The sequence below is a fragment of the Podarcis muralis genome, chromosome 7 (assembly GCF_964188315.1).
Source record: "Podarcis muralis chromosome 7, rPodMur119.hap1.1, whole genome shotgun sequence".
Classification (NCBI taxonomy): domain Eukaryota; kingdom Metazoa; phylum Chordata; class Lepidosauria; order Squamata; family Lacertidae; genus Podarcis; species Podarcis muralis.
The window spans coordinates 35,581,864-35,608,743 of NC_135661.1; the positions used below are offsets into that span (position 1 = coordinate 35,581,864).

A 26,880-nucleotide genomic window follows, 5' to 3' on the forward strand; every position below is an offset into this window, starting at 1 on the left:
GGATTTCAGACAGCATTATCTTCCAGCCCTGAGATGACAGGGATTGTACCTGGGGCCTTCTACAGCCAAAGCAAGGGCTCAGCCACTTAGCTATGTCCCTCCCCTCAATCTTTTAATAATTTGCATGTTATCCACAAGGATTCCTAACTCCCAGTTTTACACTTGCAACACCAGAAACCGTCTCCCTGTTTTCTAATTTATACTGCTGAAATGAAGAAATCAGTGGATTTAAATCTGTTTTTAGTAGCATAAAATTCTGTATTTTGTCTTGTTGTTATTTTGGACTTTTAGTGTTTTCCACCTCAGCACTATTTGTCAACATTGTCGGGAAAATCCTGAGATAGAGAACCTGAATCAAGTCTGACTTGGCTTGAGTTGGTTATGAGCTGACACACCTCTTGCTTTTGCAAGTGCTGTTTCCGTGCTTAAAACCAGGTTAAAGATAACAAGGGACGAACGTGAAAACCTGCTGGTTGTGCAACGCTGCCACACATCCGAATGGCGACATCAGTGCTGCTGCCTCAGACTCCTTGCCCCATCCCCTCCACCAAGGCCCTTTATAAACTGCACTCCGTTCAGCTTGAAAGGCTGTCTTATCTAATTAGCACATTAGAAGTGGATGGGCTGCCTCTTGCAAGTTCAGAGCTTCGGCTAATTATGTGTTGAATGTAATTTTAGTTAATGTATTAAAGCTTTGTCCCTGGGCTGTTCTCATTAAGGGAAATCCTAGCTTCTCTTGATTTGTGTGTGTGTGTGTGTGTGTGTGTGTGTGTGGAGGATTTCCTTGCAGACAAGCCCACAATATGTCTGCTCTTCAGTGCCACTATCAGGACAAGACTTAAGGGCAGACGTCCATGGCCTCACTCAGCAGAATGAGTAAGAGGGCCGTCAAATGCACCAGAGTCAACTTGCCACATTTTGAGGTAAGTGAAGTAATACGTGTCACCATCTAAAGAGGAGGGCTGCATAAGGCCATTAAGTCCAAAATCTAAAATTGCTGGCGGCAGGCAGAAAAAAACCACAGCCCAGAACTTTTATTTTAGGAATACAGTTACCATCTTGCTTAAGTAGGCCCAAGGTCCTTATAATCCAGCATCGTTCTTGCCAGCAGCAGCTGGCCAGATGTTTCTGAGTACTAAGAACCTGGTTGTTGAAGATGGTGGACCTTCCCCTGTGGTTTATGGTATTGAGAGGTGGTTGTTGTTTAAATGTATATGCTGCCCTTCATCCGAAGATCTCAGGGCGGTTCACAAGATAAAAACAAAGGATGAAAGCACAAAATAAACGTGGGGTCTCTACTTTGCCACCATACTTAATAGCTACTGTAGTCTCAAACCAGTTAGGAGTTAAAAAGTTAAAGCCAGCACTTTGAGACTCAAAACTAAGAGTAGCCAGAAACGTAACTGTAAGACTCAAGGGGTTGTGAACTGAGCAGTTAAGCAGATGGACTGAGGCAACTCACACTTCACTAGAAGAGGTTGCTTGTTGCCTTGAGATCAGCTGTGCTCTGTGACACCACCACTGAAGGTGGCCAGAGGGCAGAACTGCAGCTAGCCACCCAGAATAAGAACATGAGAAGAGCTTGCTGGAGCAGACCAATGGCCCATCTACAGTATTCCAGTGTCTTGTTTTCACAGCAGCCAAGCAGGTGCCTGTGAGAAGCCCATTGGAAAAATAAATATTGAACATAATAGCACTTTCTTCTGAGGTTTCCAGCAACCGGTATTCAGAAGCATTGCTGCCTCCCAACTGTGAAGGCAGAGCCTTGCCATCATGGCTAGTAGCCATTGACTGTCTTTCCCTCCATGAATTTGTCTAATGTTCTTTAAAAGCTGTCCAAGTTGGTGGCCGTCACTGCCTTCTGTAGAAGCGAGTCCCACAGTTTAACTATGTGCTGTGTGAAAAAGTCCTTTATTTTATTTGGCCTGAAACTCCCAGCATTCAGCTTCATTGAGTGCTCATGAGTTTTCTAGCATTACAAGAGACGGAGAAGAACTTTTCTCTGTCCACTTGCCTCTCACTTGCCTTTTCTGTTAACTAAACATTCCCAGATGCTTGAACCTTTCCTCACCAGGGAGTTACTCCATCCCCTCTATGCTCAGGTAATGCAAGAGAGCCACTAGGTTTCTACATGGCTCTATAAAGTTCCTGACTGGCCTGAATCCTTGGTCTGAGTAACTTGGTTCTCGGGCACAGTCGGAACTGCTTGTGGGCTGCCCATCCTTGACTCCCTGCACACCATCAGACCAGACACCTGGAAAAGAGGCCTTATTGTGTTGCCTGTGGACAGTTTGCCGTCACCTTATTCCAGCCTTGGGTGTTCTTGCCACCTTCACTTTCTCTGTTTCTTTTCTCTTCCTGATTCTTTTTCTAATGTTGTCTTGACAAACATGAGGCTTTGCAGCCGCGGTTCCTCGCCTTTATTTGTTCTTAATAGGCATTTCTGAAAGTATTGTAGCTGCCCCTGTATTTAATGCAAAGGAATATGCTGTTTGTTGTGAGTCCGGGTTCTGCAATAACAGACTGTGACGGCTCCTGCAGCGCTGTAAGATGAATAGTTTTGCTTTTGGAAAGGGCCGGATGACAAATGCAGGCAGTAATGCCTAGGAACAGAAGCAGAAGGCCTGGATAATGTCTGGGTGAATTAACAACAGGGGAGAAGAAATAATGACTACAGTTCTCCAGGTGTTGTATTGATTGTGCTAGCTAGCTTGGGATGCTGGGCGGGGGGAGTGGCAGTGAGTGTGAGGGCAGGGGTTCCAGAAGAAAAGAGGTGGGTGGAGAAGGGTTAAGCACTCCTTCCTACCTGCTGATTTTCCCTTGTAAATTCTATCCTTTCCCTCCCACACCAAAAGGCGGGAAGGGGGTGAAGCATACTTTCCTGCCTGCTGGCTCTCCCTTGCAAATGCCACCCTCCTACCACACCCCTTAGCTGGCTTTAGTATGGGAGAAATAATAAGTAGGAAGGAGTGCTTAACCCTTTTCCACCTGCCTCTTTCTGTTCGCAGTCCCTGCCCTCTCTCATGTAGTGTCCTTAGTTTGCTAGTGCAGTCAGCAGTGTTATAAGCTAGCTTTTGTGTTAGCAGCCAACTGGAAGTTGGAAATTCTGTGTTTGTTGATGAACTTGTTGCTCCCTTCAAAATTCTTTCAGTGCTGTTACTTAATTTTAAACATTCTTACTGGAAAAAAGTTTGATAACGTAACCACTGGTGGTGCTATATTTTTGAATGAGGGATGTAGAATACTAGTTTACATGTTCTATCCTACCTGGGGAGCCCCTCATAAATTTGAGGCCAGTGGATCCGCCCAGTGTTGGCTCTAGGCTTTGGACAATTGGGGAAGGCAATTCATTGGACCCTCTCCCTTCCCACTGGCTGCTCCTCCTTGTCATCATTGCCACTTTCTGCTTGCTTGCCATACACAGAGCCAATGGTGTGGCAGGTAGTGGCATCTACTGCTCCACCTACATCAGCACTGTTGTCAAGGGTGTAGTGACAGGCAGGGGGAAAGCAGGTTGCAGTGGTGATGGGGGCTCTTGTCCAGGGGTGTATGGTAAGGTTACCAGATTTTTTTCAATGAATCCGGGGACACTTTTCAACTACAATGGATTTTGTATGGGGACTGATTTGTAAATCTGGGGACTGTCCCCGGGAAACGGGGACGTCTGGTAACCTTAGTTGTATGGAGCAGGTCCAGGGCACTCTTGTTAGTGGGGGGGGGGGGTGTGTGTCATTCAGACTCCTGCTAGGGTCTGGGCTCTTGGAAGATGCCCAACAGTGCCAGTCCTGGTGCTGTCCTGGGTCTGTTGCATACTTTGCTTTGTGCTCTGAATGGTGTGGGTGGGGGGTGGAGCAGCTGAGTGAGCTAGACTTGCAGCAGTGGGGTCAGTTAAGTGAAGGAGTGGTGCAGATGAACTGTGGAAGTTTGATGAGTAAGGGAGGGGGCTTTGGCAAGGAGTAAGGCTTTAAGGAGGGAAGCTGGCAAGCGAAGCCAGCAAGGGGGGGGGGTGGTCAGCTATTAATTGCTCAATATTTTTTCCTGTCTTTCTTAGCGGCAACGTCAAAGTACAATACTTATTTTTCTGTTTTAATCTAATCTATCTCAGATTCCCACCCTATCCATTGATGTGAAATCAGAATGCTTGCAAACATGTTAACATCTCAGAGGGAGCCGGTTAGCAATAAAATGTTGGCAGGCACCTATGCGCATAAACTGGCACATGCAACTATTATTTAAATATGTATTCTTTTTTATTTTTCATTATTTTGGTGATACATATTCTTTTGTTTGCCCATGTGAGAGAGACCACTCTAAAGATGGCAGAAGTGCAAAGGAAACACAAGGAGGGTCCCTAGAGGAAGAAGAGCCAAGGGACATAGAACCCAGAACTGTTGCTGGATTCTTCTCCTGCCTGTTGAGTTACAGTTGGTTTTCTTCAGCAGTGGTGTTTCAAGAGCGAAACAGGGCTTACTAGTTTTAGCAGAAATTTTGGAGGCTGCCGTAGGGGATGATGGCTTTGTTGTTGTTGCATGCACTTTGTGTTTCTTCTGTGATCCTTTTGGGCTACTATACCACACCCTGTATAAGTTACCATAAGCTCAGAAACCTCCAGAAGACTGTAGCCGCTTCTGCGTCCAATAGCTACAGGTCCTTGCATATAGTCCTCCTTTCAATACTGTCACCCAGTGCTGCTTGCTCATTTATCTTCCAGCAGCGCTGGCTTCTTCTGGTAGAAGAAAGGAATAAGGAAGTCACTGGAACTTTATTTCTCTAATGTTTGTAGATCCCAGGCCCTATAACAGAATGCGTAAGTGAGCAGAGGTGGCAGGCAGTGGCACTCAGCAAGTTGAAAGAAGGCACTCACTACAGTTACCTATTCATGTTGATTCTGACAACTGCCACTGCAGTCACCAGGATTCTTCCAAATGGGCGGTGGAGAGTTCACACTGCTACATGAACCAGATCTAGGGTTCTTAATGTTATGGATTATAATAAAATCATTTTTGTTTTATTTATGTTTGCTGTTTGATTGGGATCTGCCTTAATTCTGAAGAGAGAGTACAAAAATGCATGGTATTGAGTGCGTACATAATTGCACTTTGGAGAAAATAATTACAATTACAGTATTGCGGTAGTCTCTTCCTCCCACCCCCCAATTGAAAATATTTGCCTATTCAATGCATGCTTATTTACCTGGGGGTAAGTCCCTCTGTACTCCGTAGAACTTGCTTCTGAGTAAATGCGAGTAAGATTGGACTGCAAACCTTTTAAAAGCATTAGCTAACTGAATAGCCACAGGGACATCATGTTTATTTAACACTGTTAATTGTTCTTCTGCTTTAATAGTTAATTATAGAATTAATTGTCTAAGGCCGTGGTATCACTGACTGATCTAACCCCTATGGAATTTGATAGGAAATGTAATCATCCTTAACTATGAATTAGAATCTTCCCTTTCTGGCTTCGGCCTCTCACCCTGTTTCCCCTTTTTAATATTCTGAATCTAGCCAGTGCCTGATTTACAGCTGGGTCTTCGACTCTTTGCCTCAAACAAGGGAAGCCTGTTCAAACTTTCTGTGGGTGGGGAGTAGCCTTTTCTTTTGGTCTTGTTACAGCAAACACAGACATCTCCTGGCAGCAGTCTCTGCATCAGGTTGCAGCAGGGGAGAAGGGTTGCAGGGCCAAAAAGAGACAACTTTCTGGTACCTCATTTTCTTGAACTTTTCTACCCTTCCCCAGCTGGTTAGTAGAAGAATTTGCAGCTAAGACCTTGAACCTGAGTTTGCGTGTTTCCTCCTCCATTCCAGTGCATTTTCCTTTTGTGCTGTGTTCTTTTTAGATTACAAGCCCAAGAGCAAGGACTTTCTTTCTTTTTTTGCTAGTAAGTTACTCTCAGATACTTTTATTGTGCCTTGATGACTAACCAGTTTATTCCATTTTGTTTTTACCAACACAATATGGAAATTTACCACCATGTACTGTTGGAAACCATTTGGATACTTCTGAAATACCAGTTCCTGGAAACCACAGGAAGGGGGAGAGAGTGCTGTTGTGCTTGGGTCTTGCTTGTGAGTTTCCCACAGGCATCCGGTTGGCCACTGTGGGGACAGGATGCTGGACTAGAGGGACCATTGGCCCGACACAGCCAGGCTCTTGCATTCTTATGTTAAACTGTCTGGAGGGACTTTAAAGGATGTGTTTGTTTTATATTAAAGACAAAGCCCAAGTCTTACAATGGGAGAGTTTTTTCTCCTGTGCCAACTTCTGTTCTTGAGGGACCTGCATAGTGTGTGTTTCTGCTGTGCCAGGGCAGTAACTTCTTTGCAGCTGAATGGAGCTCCCTCAACCTCTTCTGCTGTTTCGCTTGGGAGGGGGGGGGAAGAGTCTAGGCTTGCAAACAGCACTGGCATGCCCATAACACCTGCCAGATTTGCATATCATCCTCTCTTGGCTCAAGCCTGCAGTGTGGAGTTGGCACAGGAACTGTGGAGAAGCAGGGTTAGTGTTTTGATTGCACGCCAGAGCTAGATACTGAAATAGGCAGCGGGACCGGATCCAGTAATTGTTGGCCTCGGATCAATGAAAACTGTCGTTAGGCCAGTAAATCGTGTGGTATGTAGGCTTAGTTCTATATATCATCTTCAGGCTGGTGTCACCCTGACTCCAGTACGAGAACATTATCAACATATCATCAAGTCTGCCAGGAGCTCTTTTCTTACTTTTTGCCTCTTTGATTTGCATCCGCTCTCTTCTTAAATTTCACATAGGTCAGTTTTGACAGCTCGCTGGAGGAGCAGCATTCCAGGGGGACGGGGGTGGGGAGTGGACTGCTTCCCTCTCCTTCCCTCTTAGGTTTGAAACAGATCCATCTGGGGCAAGAGGAGGAGACTTAATTTAGCACCAAACGGCCATGTTTGAACTTGAGGGGCCATAGTGTCAGGACTCCAAAGAGTGTGGGCTGGAGGCAGGGTTTCAGGAGAGTCACCCAGGAGAGGGGACCACTGATTTATGGGGTTTGCAGGGCAGGAGCCAGGGAAAAGGGAAGAGGTAGGGCAGTCCGAGATAGAAGAAGGTATTCCAGGTGTAGCAGAAGAAGAGGGGGGCTGTTCAGCCGACAGATGGGTCAATAGACTCCCCACCTGCTGTCTCCTAGAACCAGGAGGGGATTCAAGCAGGAAGAGCAGCAACAACTACTATGCAGGAGAAGTCTCAGGTTATGGGTGAACCTATATCAGAAGAGGGGATATAAGCCTACAGTGGGGTCTCCCCATTGCTGCAATTGCTTCATAGCTCCTAGACCTTTGGGCAGTTGCCTAGAGGCTAGAAGTGTGTGTGTGTTTATCCAGAGCACTGTGGAAGCTGCTGTAAGCGCTTTTCTTGTCAATAAGGAGTTAACTATCAGAAATGTGCCTTTCTTGGATAGGGAGGGCCAGGAAAACATAGTTAATTCATATGTTCTGGCATCTACTGAGACTTGCTGTGTGGCATGACATCATTGCACGGTACATTTTTCCACTCATGGCTTATGTCACTGGCTGCCACAGGCTTGGACAAGGGGACTCAAAGGTCATGCCATGCCATGCAACAGAGAGAATCAGTGTGGTATAATGGTTAGAGTTAGGACCTTGGAGACCACTCTGCCATGAATCCCACTGGGTGATCTTAGGCCTTTCTCTGTCTCCCTGTCTCTTTGTTTCTGTCTAACCTACCTCACTGGGCTGTTGTGAAGATAAAATGGAGAGGGGGGAGAAGTGTGTATGCTGCCTTGAGCTCTTGAGAAAAGGTGGACTATAAACAAACATTTTTTGCTGTTGTCCAGGGACAGCCAAACTGATGCTCTCCAGAGAGACATGGTCCATAGGGATTCCTACCACCCAGGAGGGGTGACAGCCCAAGCAAGGTGAGGCCAAGTTACCTAGGATGGCAGGGCTGGAGTCAGCACCTAAAAAGGAGATCAAGGTATAATAAGTTCAGGACCATGGATAGTGCAGTGAGGTCAAATGCCCAAGGTGTCTCATTGAGGGCCTGGAGCCTCTGCCTGAGGTTTATAGCAGGGCTTGATAGTCCTTGACTGGATGCTTCACCCCCTGAGTGCTGCCTCCTGGTCTGTTAAAGGGCCAGTAGCTTTTCCTGCAGCCATTGACTCCTTTGTAGTTATTGGGTTCTCAGCTGTGGGTATCTCTCCTCAACGTATTCTCAGTCTCACTTAATTTATGAATCTCTTCCTACAAAGCATCTCAAACTGATATTCCATGCAGATGTTGAATGCCAACGAGGACAGGAAAATAGTGTCCATCCCATAGATCCTGTTCAAGAAGGGTACTGTGGTCAATGGTATCAACATCTGCTGAGAGATCAAGTAAGAAAACAGAGTCTCACCCCCCCACCCCGGTCCTCTCCTGAGTTCTTGTGCAGACTGTGGACTCACCATCTGAAACTGGTGTCAGAGATGTCTTCTTAGGGAAGTGGGCTCTGCTACCCACAGACCCACATGGAGAGGACCACAGAGTAGATCCATCCTATTAGAGCTGTGGCTGCTGAAGGACTCCATGGTCCAGGTCTGGGACCATGGCACCAATGTTGTTGAACTCCCAACTCCCATCAACCCAAGCCAGCATGGCCAAAGGTCAGGGATGAAGGAAGCTGTAGTTGGTGGACATTGTGTGCCTCTATGCAAGACAACATGAGGGGAAACTGGGCAAGCAGCTGCCATTTCCAGTGCCTCCCATCACATCTGGCCCTTCCTGACAACCTCTGGTGTGTTCTGAAGCAAAGTCTACCAGCAGTTAAAGCCTTTTACTACAGAGGTTTTGCTACAGAGAGGCAAAAGTTTCTGGTCAATGCTAACGTTTTTAAAAACAAACTCAACCCTCTCCAAAATGTAGGCTTCTGTGGAGATCCCTCACTTGCCAAATCCCCATGTTTTAAATAAAAGCTTGTATTGCAGTTACATGACCGCAGAAAGCATTTCAAACCAGTAAACCACTTAATCAGATTGGAACTGTGTGAACTGCAAAAACAGACAAGCCAGCATGAGGTGGGTTGTTTGTTCCTTTTAAAACACACACACACACACACACACACACACACACACACATTATTATTATTATTGTTGTTGTTGTTGTTGTTGTTGTTTTGTTGTTGTTGTTGTTGTTGTTATTAATAGCACAATCCTCGTGATCCGTTTTCTGCTTGAGCCCAACCTACCACAAGCCTACTCAAGTTGGTGAGAGTAGGCCCTAAACCGGGGAAGAGGGTGGTGGGAAACCTCAGGCTGAGGGCCAAATGCGACCCTCTGATCATCTTTGTCTGGCTCTCTGGACTTTGCTCAGGCTGCACTCCTCACTGGCCCTGCTTTGCACCACAAATGTTTTCAGCTGGCTGGACTGTTTATTTGAACTGAAAGACCGCCCCTTGCTTGCCTGCATGCAGGATAGAGAGGTGTGTGTGCGCGCAAAAAACAGCTGTACAGATGTAAAATTTATGCTTTTGTCTCTGGCCCCAGCCACCACTAGCATGCAGCCCTTGAAAAGATAGCCAGAGGGAAATGTGGCCCTTGGAGTAAAATATTGTCTTCTACGTTGGGCATAGTCTGTTGTGTTCCTCCCCTGAGCTGAAGGCCAGCCGCCATGTTGAGTTCAGTGGAGGAGGATGGCTGAACTGAAGAGGTGGATGAAGGACAGGTCAAAGGGCACCAAGTAAGGGCCCATGATGCAGGAACCTTGCTTAAATCTTGACAGATGGTCTACGCTTAAAAACCTCCAGCAGAGAGAGGGGAGCGGAAAGAGGGAGACCGCCACCCCATGAAGCAGTCAAGCAGCTTCCGCCATTAGGAAGGTTTCTCTTAAAAGTTTGGCTGAAATCTGCTTCCTTGCAATTTCCGCCCATTAGTTCTAGGCCAATCTTCTGGAGCCGAAGAGAAACAAGTCTCCTCCATATAAAGAATAAGATTCCCCATTGGCTCATCCCTTGGAAGGAATGTTTGGTAACTTTATAGTAGTAGTGGGACAAAAGAAGGAATCTTCCTTGTACACTACTGCAGTGTCCCAGATTATAGTGCTTACTTCTAAAGGATGTCTCATTCATATTTGCTTTGAAGTCATACCTACATCTTGTTGTCTGTGCCTCTTTGACTGTAGACTGATGACTCCAGTTCACCTAAATTTCTCACTCACTCACTCACTCACTCACTCTAAAATGGAAAGTTCCCAACACTCTCTTTTGGCCGTGAGACAAAGTACAGGTCCCCAAAGCAGAAACAAGGAGAGAAAACACTTGACATTCTCTGGACTCGTAGACGGAGGGCAAAGTGAGTGCTTGTCCAATCTGTTGAGCGCTTAATGACGTTCATTAGCCTAATACACAGCAGGCAGAAGTGCCCTCGTGCCTTTGATCACTCAAGTGGTCCTTCCAGTAAAGACTTTGGGAGCCAAAAACAGGCTCTTTCATCATAGGGGCTTTCCCCTGGCTTCTGTACTGATCAGAGGCGCAGATGCTCATCCCAGTGGAGAGATAGAAAAGGAAGGGGATGTTCTGGTCTATGAGTTGTTTTAACCAACTGAGCTTATATAGGTGGTTGATTCAGGACAATGATTTTCAATCCACATCTCCATCCCTGCCCCCCCATCATTAGGTGTAGGTATAATTTTATTTTTATTAAAATGTTTCCATCCTCATGGTGCAAAAACCACCAGGGCATCTTGCACTGTTTAAAATAACAATATAATAAAAGCAGTGCAAAACAGTCAACCAAGGATGCCCAGGATCACCAGCGAAAGCCTAATATAATGTATTTTCTGCCACACACGGGAAAAGCTAGCAGAAATAAGCATTCAAGATATTTGCCAGAGTTTCCCAGCTCACTGTCTGAAGGTGTATCTTCGGTATAATTTATGGAGATAATTTGTTCTGGATTAGTATACTCCTTATGCTCTTCAACAACCCTACTTGCAGTTTTTGGGTGCCGTGAGCACGCTGTGACTTTTTAGCAGCTATTCATAGGGAATGAGTGGAAAATACAAAATTTTGGGTTGATAGTGTTATTGTATGGTTTAGTCACCAGGTGGCACTGAACTTAATCGTATGTGGGTAGAGTCAGACGCAAACCCCTCCCAATAAGCCCTTTTCTAACAATGCTATATTGTAACGTTGTGTCGTTTTGCAGGTTGGGAGGGTGAAACAACGGCCGCCATGAGAAGCTCCACAAGTGGGGTGGCAAAATGAGAGGCACAGGTTTAGGTTAGCTGTAGTTTCACGGCAGGTTCCAGAATTTTTGGGACACAGATTTGCGTAAAGCTTGCATTTGCTAATTTATATGTACAAATGCAAATTTAGAAATCATTGCTACAGTTTACACAGGACCTGACAGCCCTTTGAAGAGTGAGTGCCTTCAAAGAGAGGGCTGTTCTTTGTAAAATAGGACACATAACCACTCTAGAGGATGGGAAGGTTGGACATTTGTTAAGGCTCCAAGACTAGCAGAGGCCCTGCCAGCCTAACATGGTTGTCATTTCCATGTTTGCAACCTAAGAATTCTCAGCCTGTTCCAGGTCAGGATCCCCCACCGAAAGTGCTGTGCCCAAGAGCCCACCTTAAAAGCCAGGACTGCATAGTTGTTCAGAGTCAGCCTTTACACACCAGGTGCCTTCCAGAAGTTTCGGACTACAATTCCTATTGGCCCCAGCCAGCTTCCTTGGGACATCTGGTTGGCCACTATGAGAACAGGATCCTGCACTAGCTGGGCCATTGGCCTGGTCCAGAAAGGCTCTTCTTACATTTTATGGGAACTGCATTCTAAAAAATATGGAGCCAGGGGTAATCAACATAGCATCTTCCAGATGTTGTTGGACTCCAATCCCTATCATCCTTGGCCAGGGCAGCACAATGGAAAGGGATGGTAGGCGTTTTAGTCCAACAGCATCAGGAGGGTACCACACTGGCTTCTCATCATGATCTGCAAGGGCTGTAGCTCAGGTGTAGAGCCATCTACCTTGCATGCAGAAGGTACCATGTTCAATCCCTAGCCTCTCTAGGTAGATCTGGGAGAGTTCCCTGCTTAAAACCAGGGAGAGCTGTTGCCAGTTGGTATAGACAATACTGAGATAGATAGACCAGTGGTCTAACTCAGATAGCTGCCTTATATTAAGTCCTTATGGATGTTGCCAGGTTGGCAAAAGCTGTTCTAAGCATTGATCGCATCCATCTTCCAATTCTGGTTGATCCTTTCCAGGTTTCATATCCAAGGAAATTAGTTTTCCTTTCTTTCCACTTTGCGCCCTACTTATTTTGTTTTACTTTTTGTGGCTGTCCTCCTCCCTCCCACCTCCTTTCAGCAACTTGATTGATCCTCTCCCCTTCTCCTGCCCCCCCCTCCAAGCCCCTCCTCAATTCTGCACATTGCTGGCTGCATATAGAACCCCCTGCTTAGCTTTAGCTGAGAGAAAATCAACTGCTCACAATTTCCCTCTGACAGCTCATACGAGAGCAAACATTTCCGAAGAGCTGAGAGTGTAGAAATTCAATCAGCGGCAGGAGAAGAAGACGAAGAAGAGGGGGGGAAAACCCTACTGTGTTGCTCAGCTTTGCTTAGCGCTACAGCTCCCTGCTGGGCAGCAAAGCAATCCAGTTACAATAAATCCTTAAGAGCGAAGTCATTTGGGTAAAAGGAAAAACAAAAGCTGGTTTATACAAACTGATTGAAGTCAGGCCCTACCCCCCCTTTCCCCAACTTCCCAATGAAAAAGGGAGTCAAGGCGCCGACTTCCTTGATAATTTAAAGAGGAGATTGGCTCCTTTCATCTTCCTTTAAGGGCGGGGCTCTTAATGTTGTGTTTGTTCAGGAACGTGAAGACTTTTCAAGTGAAGTTAAATGTCGCCACTTTGATGTCGGGAAGTGTTGTTGGCGCTGGCTCGCATTTAGGGAATCGATGAGTAGGAACAGCGTTTCTCAAACTTCATGAAATTTGCACTGCGGCCCCTAAAGCTTTCCTCCCATTGTCTCCTTCTGTGCTATCCTAAGTGGAAGAATCTCATTGGCTATACCTGTTTGGCTCCTCCAGTTGCTTCTCTTCTTGTCCTGCTGCCTCCAGTGCACCAGCCTCTTTCCATGCTTAGCATCCTCATTATCTTTTGGCTTTTTGCTGTGCTGCCGCCATCGAGAGCATTGGCTACGTAGCAATGCCCATAGCTCAGTGGCAGGGCATTTGCTTTGCATTCAGAGGGTCCCATGTTCCATTCCCAGCATCTCCCAACTAGGCTTAGGAATACCCCTCCCTGAAACCCTGGAGCACCATTGTCTGTCAGCATAGGCCAGCCTTCCCCAATCAGGTGGACCTCTAGATGCTTTAGGCCAGGCATAGGCAACCTCAGCGCTCCAGATGTTTTGGGACTACAACTCCCATGATCCCTAGCTAACAGGACCAGTGGTCAGGGATGATACTGATCAGGGATGATGGGAAGTGTAGTCCCAAAACATCTGGAAGGCCGAGGTTGCCTATGCCTGCTTTAGGCCATTGCTGTCCAAAGGGTAGAGGGGTGGCTCCTTATATATGAAACCCAGCAAATTTGAAAAGCAATCCTTATGTTCGGTTGTATCATTAAGCGGTAAACTACCTGAGCTGGCTCATTGGTTCCTCCTAACCCCTCCCCCCCCCGCCTACATGCTGAAAAGGCGTCAATGATGCAAACAGAGATGAGAGCAAGGACCATGTGTTGTGGTGCTTGAAAGATTTTAAATCGCCTGAAGGAAAGTCCGTTTTTTTTATTCTTCTCATCCTCAGTTCTGAGAAACAACACTGCATCTTCAGCTCTTCTGAGGAGAGGAGAGTTTCTGATGTACGTTCCTCAACAAAAGTGACACTTTATAATTAAAGGATTTTTAGTCACTTTGTTAACTGATCAATTGAATTTGAATAAAATATGCATGGACATGGCCTGACCTTTTTATTTTTAGAGCTTTTTGAGGAGGTACTGAAAGAAATCTATCCTGACTTGGAATTGAATACAGTGGTATCTCGGGTTAAGTACTTAATTTGTTCCGGAGGTCCGTTCTTAACCTGAAACTGTTCTGAACCTGAAGTACCACTTTAGCTAATGGGGCCTCCTGCTGCTGCCGCGCCGCCGGAGCACGATTTATGTTCTCATCCTGAAGCAAAGTTCTTAACCCGAGGTACTATTTCTGGGTTAGCGGAGTCTGTAACCTGAAGCGTATGTAACTCGAGGTACCACTGTAAATAAAAGTGGCTGTTCTTTGGTAGAAAGAATGGGTGCTTTTTCGCAGCATGGCCCTTATGTATAATTGCAAGGGGGGGCGGGAGCTGGAAAAGCAAAATAGAGAGACAAGCATGTCCTCAACTCACTTCCTCACTGATAAAAGCTGGTATCCACCAATTAATCAACTGTAGCTTTAGTTGATTAATCTGTTCAACCAGCTAAAGCTTGAAGCCCTTTGAGACATGCACACAAATTCAGCAAAAAGAACAGGAGAACTCGGTATGGATACTTGCTGGATGGTTGGTGTAATGAATATATATCGTCACATAACAGTTTCCCTTTTTATAATTGTGATTGCAACTGGTTGACAGTTTCCAGTCACAGGATTACTTCCAAAGTGAGCCCCACTCAAAAAACAAGCAATAAATTGTCCACTCAAAGAACAAGCACTTTAAAAAAAGCCTTTGCAACCTGAGAAAAGAGAGAATGCATGTACTTTTGTAAACTAAGAGAATCCTTAATTAAAAAATAAAAATAAAAAGCAAGCACTAAATAGCAAAATGCTATTTCTGAAAGGATTATATTCCACATTCAGAAACGCTATGGTACTTGATGTCAACCTTTTATGAAAATGGATGTCCTGATGTCACATGAGAAGAAAGCACTTTGTCACTTAAGACAATTTTATTTGTTGTGGTTGTTAAATTGATTACCTGCCCTTCACCAGCAGGCCTCAGGGCATGTTCCCACAATTTAAAATTCAATATTAAAACAAATATTGACAAAAAAATTAAAAATACACAGGAATATGTGGAACATCCTGAAAAAATGTCAAGATAATGCTTCCCTCTTAGGCAAGGAGCAAACTCATCAAAGGGAAGAAAATCCAGAAAGAGGTTTGTTTATCACCACACTTTGGGGAGCATTGATCTAAAGAAAGGATTTTGAACTTTGTAGCCTCTTTGATGTTGCTGGACCACAACTCCCATTATCTACCACACCATTGACCATGCTGACTGGGGCTGATGAGAGTTAAGTATCTGATTGGCCGCGAATTTTCCTATCTCATACCTAATGTATCAAATAACGCACCATATTTCCATAATCGGACCATAAATTTCCAAGCAGTGGTTCGTGGTGGTGGTGTAGTAGTATGAGATTATTCCTGCTTTTTGATGCTCCTATGTCATTCTTCACTCAAAACGACAGATGAAACAGTCATCAACAAGAGTGGAGAACTGGCTCTGTTACCGCTTAGATGAACTTTACTTATAGACTTGGCAGTTGTTGTTGATGTGGTCTCTTATTAGATACTTTGAAATTTCTGTGACATTTCTTGTAAAAAATAAGGAAAAAAGAAAGCACCGAATGCATTTTGATGTCTCAAATTTCAACCCAGGAAGCTTGTTCCGCCTCCTCAACTTTAAACAGGAGTATTTGTGGATTGGCCAGAGAGAAAAAGGGTTGGTACAGCTGCTACGAGTTGGTGAGATATTAAGATCCGTTGATAGACAGTTTATATGGAATAGCCTTTAGATGCCTTTTGCCCACATGTTCCTTTGACCACCACTCTTCCTGCTATGGCCTTAATGGCTAAGATGGATGCTTTGTGATTGTGGAGAGGCATCAGTGGGGCAGAGCTTGGGCTGTAATTAGTTTTCTCTCTTTCCTGCCTCCCCCAACACTTTTATTTGGGTCTTTTATATCTGTACAAATATAGGACAGGCGCCAAGTCTGAAGGATGCTGCTGATCGAGGTGGTGTGAGATGCAGAACCCTACTGTTTCAAACTCTGTGATCAGAGATGTCTTGATCTTGCAGACCTCGCACAGGCAAGCCTCCCACCGATTTCAAGGGCAGATTGGCCAGCGTCTGAACAGGAAGAAAAGGATGAAAGTTCTGCCCGGCCATGCAGTTTGATACCCCCCACTGGGAAACTGATGTAATCTTTATTTTTCTTCTCCCTACCCCCTAAAGCCCTGTCAGCAGCTCTTGGTGATTTCTGGGACTGGTTTTGGACCAAACAGAAAAGCAGACTGCTGCTGTCCATTTTTTAAAAAGCACCAGCATTCTCTGCAAGTCTTACTGTAGTTCTATTTTATTTTATTTTTACTAGGGTTAGCAGCCCCACAAGTTTTAGCTGTTGTTGGCCTTTGTTTGGGGCTGCAGTCATCCTGACATTTCCTGTCTTCTTTGGCCACATGCAGAGGTCTTAAAAAAGTGGATTGGACCAGGGCTGGGAGATGCTCAGAAGTGGCAAGAACCGTTCTTCCAAGTGCCTCAAAACTCTCTACAAGAACAATTCACAGAGTTGGAGTGAGTATTGCAGGCCATTGACTCCAACAGTAGGAAGTGTCATGACATAGTGACAGAGCATCAGCCTTGCATTCAGGAGGCTGCAGGTTCAATCCCTGGCATCTGGGAGAATTGTTTTGCCTGAAATGCTGGAGAGTGACTGCCAGCCAGTGTACACAGTGCTGAGTTAGATAGGCCAATGGTCTGACTCAATATAAAGTGGCTCTCTGTGTCTGAATGCACCTTTTGATATGCAATCCTTTGTGCATTTACTCAGAAGTGAGTCCCATTGTGTTCAGTGTGGTTTACTCCCAGTTAAGTAACAGAACAAAAGTGAACCTTTAAATGGCGTAATTAAATTACTGAGGGGGTGAAGAGAGAGATTTTGAGAACTGCGTTGTGCGAGGCACATACTTAACCTATCTTAACACAGATTACTTTCTTCTCAACAGTCTTTAACCACTGTTAGTCAGTGAGGATTTTGTCAACTCTCAGGCAATTTGAGTCTTTGTCAGCGGATCGCAAGTATGGAACCCGAGTGCAATAGTTTTAATTACAGGTTAAATAACTTGGAATATGAGTGGTAGCATTGTGTGTGTGTGTGTGTGTGTGTGTGTGTGGTGCAGAGCTTTACATGGATGGCAGGGCGGGCCCAGGGTGGGCAAGGTGAGGTGGGAAGGTCCACAGGGGCAGCAGATCCAGCCTCCAGTGAATCCAGCCTCACCCTCTTCTGCTTCCATGGTGGTGGCAGCAACTGTGGTGTGCTCCTTGGAGACTGGATCTGCCGCCTCCTCGGCAGCTCCCACTCAATGTCACCTCTGCAGCAGCCTCTTGGCAAATAGGAGGCATTGCTGGTCTCCTCCCTCCCTTGTTCCCAGTATAAGACTTTACTCACCCATTCTTCCCTGACGGAGGGGGGGGGGAGCCTTTTGTGGTACTGCTCAGGTGCTGGCCCTGATGGATGGTGTGAAAGTAGCCAGACTCCAACAATATATGGAGGGCCACTGGTTCCCCACCCTGATGGTAAGGGTAAAGCATATGCATCTATTTACTTACAGGGGTTATATTCTGTGCAAACATTTGGCCTTTCTCCCCGCGCTCCACCCCAGTACCTCACATGTTCCCTGAACTACATAAATTCTTGGAATATATTAGTTGTAATGAGTTATGTGGGCATGGTTTCCCCCCTCCCCTTCTTCTTTGAAACTTCATGGCATTAACATCTGTTAGCTTTTAAGAGAGCAGAGATGCAGAAAACAGGGCTGATGGTGGAGGGGGAACCGGGGTGGAGAGCAGGAGCAAAGATATTAAATTCTCTAGTAGGAAGTCTTGGTTTCAAAGTCTGAGGGTGGGGAGTTGGGATCGACTAAACTTTTTTGTGTTTTAATGTGGTTCCTTTTAAGAAAATGCAGATAGCAGACCAGTCCTTGTATTGAAAAGCTCTCTCTCTCTCTCTCTCTCTCTCTCTCTCTCTCTCTCTCTCTCTGTGTGTGTGTGTGTGTGTGTGTGTGTGTACTGAATTGCTGGCTTGAAAGAACTTTGGAGAATCTTTTAAGAGGAAGCCTGACACAATGCAGTTGCTCCAGGAATGCTCTAGCAGAAATAAGAGTTCCTTAATTTTGAAGGGGGCCAGCTGAAATGGGTCGTTTCAAACAAGAGAGCTTCTATAGCACACTCTATGTTGTTTAGGCATTCATACACGGAAGTTTTAACCCAACTGAACATCTTGACCAGGGCTGCCTCCAAGTCTGCTGGAGCCCTCTGTGTCCCTCCAGTGGGCCATCATGCTGGAATTTCACTGTTGGTCTTCTCCTCCTCCTCCTCCTGGTAGCCATGGTCTGTCTTGGCAGACATTTCCATTGGCTTTTCTCCTCTGACTGGCATTGGACAGCTGCCATTTTAATTTCCACACAGTTACTCTGGTGAAGCTGAATGCTGGAAGATTCAGGACAGATAAAAGAAAGTACTTACTCATTCAGGGCATAGTTAAACCCTGGAACTCACTTTCACAGGAGGCAATGATGGCTGCCAACTTGGATGGCTTTAGAAGAGGACTGGGCAAAATCATGGAAGAGAGGGCTATCAACGGCTACTAGAGCCACAATGCTTGCTGTATGTTCAGCCTCCACAGTCAGAGGCAGTAATGCTTCTTAATACCATTTGCTAGAAATTGCAGGAGGGGAGAGTGCTCTTTTGCTCAGGTCCTGCTTGCAGGCTTTAAATTAAAGTGTCTGGTTGGCCATTGTGAGAACAGGATGCTGGACCAGAGGAGCCATTGGAATGATCCAGCAGGCTCTTCTTTTGTTCTTATGTAGTGTCTCTGGGACACATCATAATTTCCCAGAAAGGTGGCCAGCTTTAGGTGATCCAGATTTAATTTGTGTAAAGATGGGGAATAGGGAAATATCAGTAGCAACCCTTGGCACTGGAGCACCTGCCTGGGAATGCCTGGGCCCGACAAGGGACCCACGGGATAGCCTTTGGATCTGTGTGCAGCTGCCCTTCATTGTAAGTCACTGGATTTCAGGTTGAGGCATTGCCCTTCAAACTCTTTTCTGACCCCACCCGTCCAGGCTGGCCATTGGATCTTTCAGGGCAGGAAGAATTATGAAAGAGCTTCCTGGTTCACTTAAGTTTTCCTGGGCATTGAGGAACCTGTGGCTTTCCAGAGAACGTTGGCATAGCCACTTTGTTGAGGATGCTGGGAGTTATAGTCTGGCAATATCTGGAAGGTACTAGATTCCTCATCCCTTCCATATCTTTTGGTCTAGACTTGTAAGCTTGCTCCCGGATCCTGCATCTTGCTTTGCCCTTTGCCCTTGATTCCTGGCACTAATTGTCTGACACCATCCCTGTCTCGTCTCAGATTGTTGCCTCTGGCTCAGCTCTGCTGTAACATTTGTCCCAGTAATGCACGCTTGTTGTAACTAGAAAAAGAGGGTTCACAACTTGTCAAAAAACCTGTGATCTCCTTTCAATATCTCCTGGTGGAATGATTCATTCCACCCAAGGGCTGTAGCTAATGGGTAGAGCATCTGCTTTGCATGAAAAAATGTCCCAGAATGCCCTGGGGTCTCCAGTTAGAGTTGAGAGAAAACCCTGTCAGAAATGCCGGAGAGATGCTGGGAGTTGGTGTAAACAATACTGAGCTAAGCGGACTATCTAGGTACAAGGTAGCTTACTATGCAATTATTTACGTGGTTTCTATCCCACTTGCCTTCCGTGAAACTCATGGTACCCTGATCAGACATTGACCCGGACCCATTGCTGCAACTTTCACATTTAGAAGTTATAAAAGAGGGCTTCAAACGTTTGTGGCAGGTGTTTCGAGGCAGTCAGGGCAAAACAGATAAGGCTGCGCCTCCACTGCCCCCCATCTCCTCCTTCACCCCCTGCTGCCACCCCACCACCACCTAAGGCAGTCCAGGGAAGCCCCGGCACACTGAAGGGGGCGGGGGGTGGGCAGTGGAGGAGAAGGAAGAGGTAGGTCACAAGTGTGGGAGGTGGTAAGAAGTATAATCCTGCCCCCCATCTACTGCCCCTCCCAGCTGATATTCAGAGAACATGTCAGCGGGACATGTGGGCCAGTGGCTCTCCAAAGCTTCAGACCAGATGTCTTTCCCAGCCCTACCCTGGGGATGCCAGGGATTAAACCTGGGACTTTCTGCATGCAAAGCTGATACTCTGGCCCTGAGCTGCGGCCCTTCCTCAATGGTGTCTTGTCTGTAAAAAAACAAAACAAAACACCATAGTAGTGAAATCTGGAATTCAAGCGTGGCTGTTTAGCTCCTTTCAAGCTTATGTGCCAGTATAGCTTTTGTCTTCTCCATCCTTTTCGTCTCAGCTTTCTCTCCCACCGGCTCAGGGCAGCTGCCTTGCATATTTCTGAACGTAGGAGAGGAGGGGTAGGAGAGGGGGGAAATACTCTATGTCTTTTCAAGTTATTGATGTTCCTATTTCATGCTGGGATCACTCTTGGTCTGGATGGGTCGAACAAGCTGATGATGTCAAGATTTTTGTGTGTGGAGGGGGTTATATTCCCTCCTTCTCTACTCCCCCCCCCCCACACTCCCTGTGCAGCTTCCTGTCCCATTGAAATCCTGAGCTGCTCTGGAAAGGAGGGTGTTGACATACCTGGGCTTGCAGATTGGGGACAGGAACTCCAGGAGTGGGAGAAAGGGAGGGCGGATATTGCTGCCTGTGGAATGCAAAGCCATCTGTTCAACCAGCACCCTCTGCTGACAGATTTATGGAGCAATGTTATCCTGCCCCATGGAGGTTGCACACCTGTGTTTCGTTGCAAGGGAGGGGGGAACCAGGGCTAAACAGCATTTGCAAAGGGCTTGTCCCCTTAGAGGGGCAAAGGGAACAGGATATATCCTTGCAGCCTACCAACAGTATGATGTGAGAATAGATCGCACCTGCCGGGTCTGACCAAGATTAGAACTAACGTGTGCTGCACATTGTGGCCAGTCACTTAATGCTACCAAGAGAAGCCTGGTTGTGTTATCCTCTCAAGTTCTACTGTTGCTCTACCCACCCAGTCTCCACTTCATCTGTTTCCCCACCCCACTCCTGGTCTGGCAAATCTGCAAATGCTACTAGTCTTCACTTGGGCAATAGCCAAATATTGACCTTCTCTGTGTGACTCTCCAGGTGTGATTCCTTCCAGGCAGGTACCTGTACTACCCAGTTGTTTTGGACTCCCCTCCAGTCTCGCTGGCCTGACTTCCATTCCTTGGCCAGGCCTCTTGCCACTAGCATTTCAGCTCTGGCTCCATTCCACTAGGGCTCTTTGATCAATGCCAGCACTGTTTGCTTCTGGCTGCGTCCAGTGTAGGCAGAACATCTCTCTCTTGCCCTCTTACTGTTCCCCCTCTTCTGCTAGCTTGCTGTAAACAGGTGGGGCGACCTGGAAGCCTGCCCCAATCCTCTCGGTCCCTTTCGCCCTCCCAGCTCAGTGGAGAGAGGGGCCTGATTCCTGTTTTTGATGATCTTATGTGAAAAATCACATTGAGACGGTGGTTTAGTTGGCAATTAATAAATCAAGGGTAATAATCATAATATAGTCTTCTTTTTAAAAGGCTGAGGACAGGTGGGTTGTGCAGAAATTACTTTGTTGTTTATTTCAGAATGTTGCAGAATAGTGTTGTGGGTGGCAGCTTCCTACTGTTGCCTAGGGGCCCTGATTCAGGGAAATTTAAGTTTGGCAGTGTAACCTAATACATGTCTATTTGGAAGTAAATCAGCGAGTTCACAGGGGCTTATCATTCCCAGGCGAATATCACTGCAGCCTAAGCCCCATTAGTTTTGATGGAACCTTAGTGCAACTTGTTTCCCTCTGGATCCGGGCCTTGGTGCATCTTCATAAAGAGGGAGCCGGGTTAATTTATCAATGGCAGCATATGGGCCCATGCAGCTTCCTCCTCCATTAATAAATAAACATTTCCGCCTTATGGTTCTTAGCATAATAGTAGCATATATTGTCTGGCTGCCCGCACAGCCCTATTAAATAAATGTCTGTCTATCAGAGATAATGCATGCCATAATCAGACTGGCATGAAGGAGCAAATTTAATTGACAGCTGATGACTTCTAGCTGTCTAGCTGTGTCACTGAAATTTACAAAGGCTGCCACGGTCTTTTTAGGGGGGAGCGTATTCAGTTAGTGGGCCACTAATATACAGGCATTGCTGCTCTTGCAAAGTCAGTCAAACCACTGCTTGGAAGTTGTGGTTATAAAAAATCATCTGAGGATGGGGGGGGGGGAAGGGTGGAAATAAATAAATACGAAAAGTCTGAATTGTCAATAATTATGAGCTTGCTACCTACGTGAACTTAAAGCAATGCAAAAAGTGATAAGTAAGAGCTCTGTGGTTTTGTTTTTTAAAAAAGTACATAAAACCATGTGATGGTTAAAAACATATTACTTATATTGGCATATTAGTTGTATGGAGAAGTGCAGATGGGCTGTTTGCATTATTATTACTATTTCGAATGGAGTCTTATAATAGTATACTATAAACAGTGGTTTTAATTAGCATGGTTCTTCATGCTGGGTGTGTTGGTAGAAATTCAGAGTGTGAAGTAATGAGACCACATCTGCACTATGCATTTAAAGCTGTATCTTACCACTTTAAACAGTTAATTGCTTTCCCCAAATCATGGGAAGTGCAGTTTGATAAGTGTGGTTTAACAATAAATCTTCCCAGGATTGGGCCAGATCCGACCCCCGGGCCTTATTTTGCCTCCCAATGTGCTAGAATGCTTGGCTTTGGAGAGGGAATTCCACAACCTTGTGTGTGTGTGGCATTGTCATTTTAAACCATGTGTTTGGTTTTATAAATTTATAAATGCATTTTTAAAAACTGTTATTATACATGGAGCTGTTTTATATATGTTTTTATTGTAAATTGCTTTGGGGTGCCTTATTGAAAGTGATTCATAAATGAAATTATTATTATTGTTATTAATAATAACAGTTGCACAAAAAATGCCATGTTTGTTATAGGCCTTTAGGATGACATCTATGCAAGTCAGTCAAGGGCCTGGAATGACATGGCTGACATCTGGTGTTTATGGGTAACATGCATTATCTGGGGTCACATCTGTTCCATACATCTAAAGCATATTTGAAGCATCCTGCTACCCCCCCCAAAGGATCCTAGGAACTGTAGTTTACTTCTCACAGAACTACAATTCCCAGCACCCTTAACAAACTACAGTTCCCAGGATTGTCTGGTGGGAAGCCATGTATGGTGCAGTTTTGACTGGACTCAGGACCAGTTGGTGAACTGCAGAGCAGTTTCCAGAATTGTACTGAGCTGGATGTGTGCTCCATCTGCTCAGATGCAATTTTGGCACGTATTTCCAGATTAATGTAATCTAGAAAAATTGTTGTGCAACTTAAAAGAATAGCCGTCTTGCATATTCGTACATCTGCTAATAGCTCCCCTTTGTTGTTTTATTTACTTTTTGTACAGGATGCAGCTGGTGAAGTTTACAGGGAGGCAATTGAAAATGAACACTTTCACCTGGAAGGTACCTTTTTTAAATATATAAATTACTATGATTACATTTTAAGAAAAAGCAAAGTAGACTTGTTCTGTGCATGTTCAAGAGATGTGTGTATAGGCATGTATCTGTAAAGGCAGGTGGGTAAACAAAACATCCTCCTGAAGTTTCCTTGGTCAGCCAGTGAAAGGTTTGTGTGGCCTTAATTGCACAGAGTCCCTTCAAGAGTCTGAGGCCTGGAGTTTTTGCTTCTTGTAAGAACCACTGGTATATGTCTGATCAAAGATGTAGGTCACATCCGCTACCATAAGTCTAACGCACTGTTATAAAACTTTAATGGTCGTGGCTTCTCCCAAAGAATTCTGGGAGCTGTAGTCTATTAAGGGCATTGAGAGTTGTTAGGAGGCCCCAATTTGCCTCTCAGAGCAACAGCCCTAAGAGTGATATAACATAAGGTTGCCAGACGTCCCCGTTTCCCGGGGACAGTCCCCGGATTTACAAACCAGTCCCCATACAAAATCCATTTTGTATCCATCCAAGTTGAAAAGTGTCCCTGGATTCGTTGAAAAAAAAATCTGGTAACCTTAATTTAACAGCCAGTCCCTTTTGTCAGGGAACTCTGGAAACTGGAGCTCTGTGAGGAGAATAAGAGTGTCCTACCAACTCTCAGCAACCTTAACAGACTACAGTTCCCAGGGTCCTTTGGAGGGATGCCATGACTATTAAAATAGTATCATAGTGCTTTAAATATATGGTGCAGATGTGTCTATATTCAACAGTAAGAACAAATTGTAACAACAACAAAAATGTTGCTGAGTATCTTCCTCAGAAGGATTTTTCCAGGTCAAGGTTCCAGCAGTCATTTTATCCTATCAGGGAATTTTTCTATTTTCTCCCCTATTTTGTAAAACAAAAAACAAAAACAAAAAACCACACCCTAAAGAGAAACATCCCAGTGTACCTTTAGTGGTGGTTGAGCATGCAGATGGTTTGACACACTTTTTGGCAGGGTTTCTTTCTTTCTTTCTTTCTTTCTTTCTTTCTTTCTTTCTTTCTTTCTTTCTTTGGTTTTTAAAACGTGTTGTGGTTTTTTGGGGGTTTTTTTGCACTTCCTGCAATCCTAAAGCTTCTCCTGAACGTTTGGGCTAAAAAGCTGTCAGCACTCAGCACCTGAGTTTGCTATAAGAGGGGGTGATTACAAGCAGAAAGAAGCCTGTTAAAAGGGGTATGTGGAACAACACTGCGGTGCAAATTTCCATGCACCTTTATGGTATGAAACACCAGCCTTGAATATCTAAATCACTGTATGGCCTTGGGCAGTGGCATTATAGAAGGCGCAGTGAAAAACCCCCTTAAGTCTAACTTAATACGCAACACCCGATATCCTCAAACTAGGTTGGCAGCAATCTTCTCTGTTAGGCAATGGAACACCTTTTCTTGGTATTGCTTATGTACAAGAAGTCTGACGGACATTGTTGAACGCTGTGGCCTTTTCATGTGGAGAAGTGTTTTCCCTCGCTGGATTCCCTTGCAGTTGCAAGGCAAGTAGATGGTTCCTTTCTTGTGGCTTCCTTGTTCTTTCTGTTTGAATTGGTTCCTCTATGAAGTAGTGCTTTGATGTTCCACAAGCCCACCCACAGTTATTCCAGCAAGGAATAATCTACCAGCATCACTCCCACAAGAGGAAAGGGTTACCAACTTCGATGGCATTAGAAGAGAATTAGACAAATTCACAGAGGATAAGGCTAGCTCTACCTCCACTGTTGGAGGCAGAAATGCTTCTGAATACCAGTTGATGGAAGCCACAGAAGGAGAGGGTGCTCTTGTGCTCAGGTTGTGCTTGCAGGCTTCCATAGGCAACTGGTTGGCTGCTGGGAGAACAAGATGCTGGACTAGATGGGTCATTGGCCTGATCCAGCAGGCTCTTCTTGTGTTGTTATGGCTGATGGGAGGTTACAACATTTGAGTCTTTTTAGTTTGGAGAAGAGGTGATGGAGGGGTATAAAACTGTGCAGGGGTGTGGAGGAACTGGAAAAGAGGAAAGTTTCCCCCTAATCTCACATAACGCTGGAACTTATGGGCTTTCAATGAAGCTGAATGTTGGAAGATTCAGGACAGACAAAAGGAAGTGCTTCACACAGCACATAGTTAAATTGTGGAGTTTGCTGCCACAAGTTGTAGTGATGGCCAACAACTTAGATGGCTTTAAAAGAGGTTTGACTTACCTGTGCATCTGTCCCAGTGCTCTATGCAACAACGCCTGTTCTATTCCTTCTGGGACTCAGATTTCAGCTTCCTGCAGCTGGTGCCTAGTCCCGTATCAAGGATGAGCTTTTAGTCACAGCCCCCCAGGTCCATTACTTTCCTTCTCTTCACTTTCCTTCTTCTTGCGAACCAATGGTCTGTGATGCTTTCCTGGTAGCACTGTGGCACATTTCAGAAGAATAGTACCGTGTAGCCTTTTGTTGGTCTGATGTCACTGATCTGTGCCAAAGCCCCAACACTCATACTAAAACAAATAGCAGTTGATTGAATTTGCAGCTCCCCAGCTTTGGGAACCTTCATAGCATTGATTGTACCAAAGTTGCGACCAAAAGGCAAAGCAATAAACAGGGAAATAATTGAATCCCTTGCTTTTGTTTCCACATTGTCAGTGTCATTACCACCCCTCCCTTCACCCCTTTGTTATTAACAAGGCATCTGAGCAGCAAAGATGAAAAGAGCCGTCTGATCCGGTCCAAAAAAGAAGCTGGATTTGACTTCTGGGTTGTTATGTAAAGCTTGATCAAATCCTTTTCTTCTTAACAGACTTAACTGGTCAACAGCAAAAGGCTCTGGATTCTTGGATTAAGATAGTATTTGGTAAGAGGACTGGTGCATTAGTGCTTTTCTTTTGAACTGTGGAAAGAACAAAGTAAACATCAAAAGCCTTAAGCCACAAGAGCGGGTTGTTGACTCAGTGTTGATGCTTGACAAGAGGCTAGGACACAACTGGAGCGCTTCTGTTTACCAAGCGGCAGGCAGGCAGGCAGAAACTGTTGACCAATGTTGCCCATTTCAGCCTGTGCCTGCCTTTGATTTATTGGCTTCCCAAGTCCCTCTAAATCTGGGACAAATGAATTTTTCACACAGGGCGTGCTGAAGTTAAGCAAAAAATAAAAATAAATAAAAACCAGAGATTAATATTGGCCACTGGTGGATACAGTTGACCATCTTGCTCTTCTTCAAAAGTAAATAAATCTCTTTTGGCAGCTGCTCAGAATGGGAAGCTGTAAATGCAAAGGACATTTCAGCTGGTGTGGCAGCTTATACATGCTGAAATCCTCCTGTGCACAGTGACCCAGTCTCTGCAGCATGTAGCC

General features: G+C 45.3%; 1 protein-coding gene across 3 annotated transcripts in view; it reads left to right on the forward strand.

Annotated features, from left to right (window-relative positions):
* The window catches only part of NKD1 (NKD inhibitor of Wnt signaling pathway 1), a 114,582-nt gene that overhangs the window by 43,487 nt on the left and 44,215 nt on the right, over nucleotides 1-26,880 (forward strand). For 2 of the 3 annotated variants that reach the window (XM_028740198.2, XM_028740199.2), the window contains exon 4: nucleotides 23,488-23,545. In XM_028740198.2, coding sequence (XP_028596031.1) covers nucleotides 23,488-23,545 — 58 coding nt within the window. Of the gene's footprint in view, nucleotides 1-15,931; nucleotides 16,153-23,487; nucleotides 23,546-26,880 lie in introns of all 3 variants that reach the window. The other variant, XM_028740200.2, reaches the window with a different exon arrangement.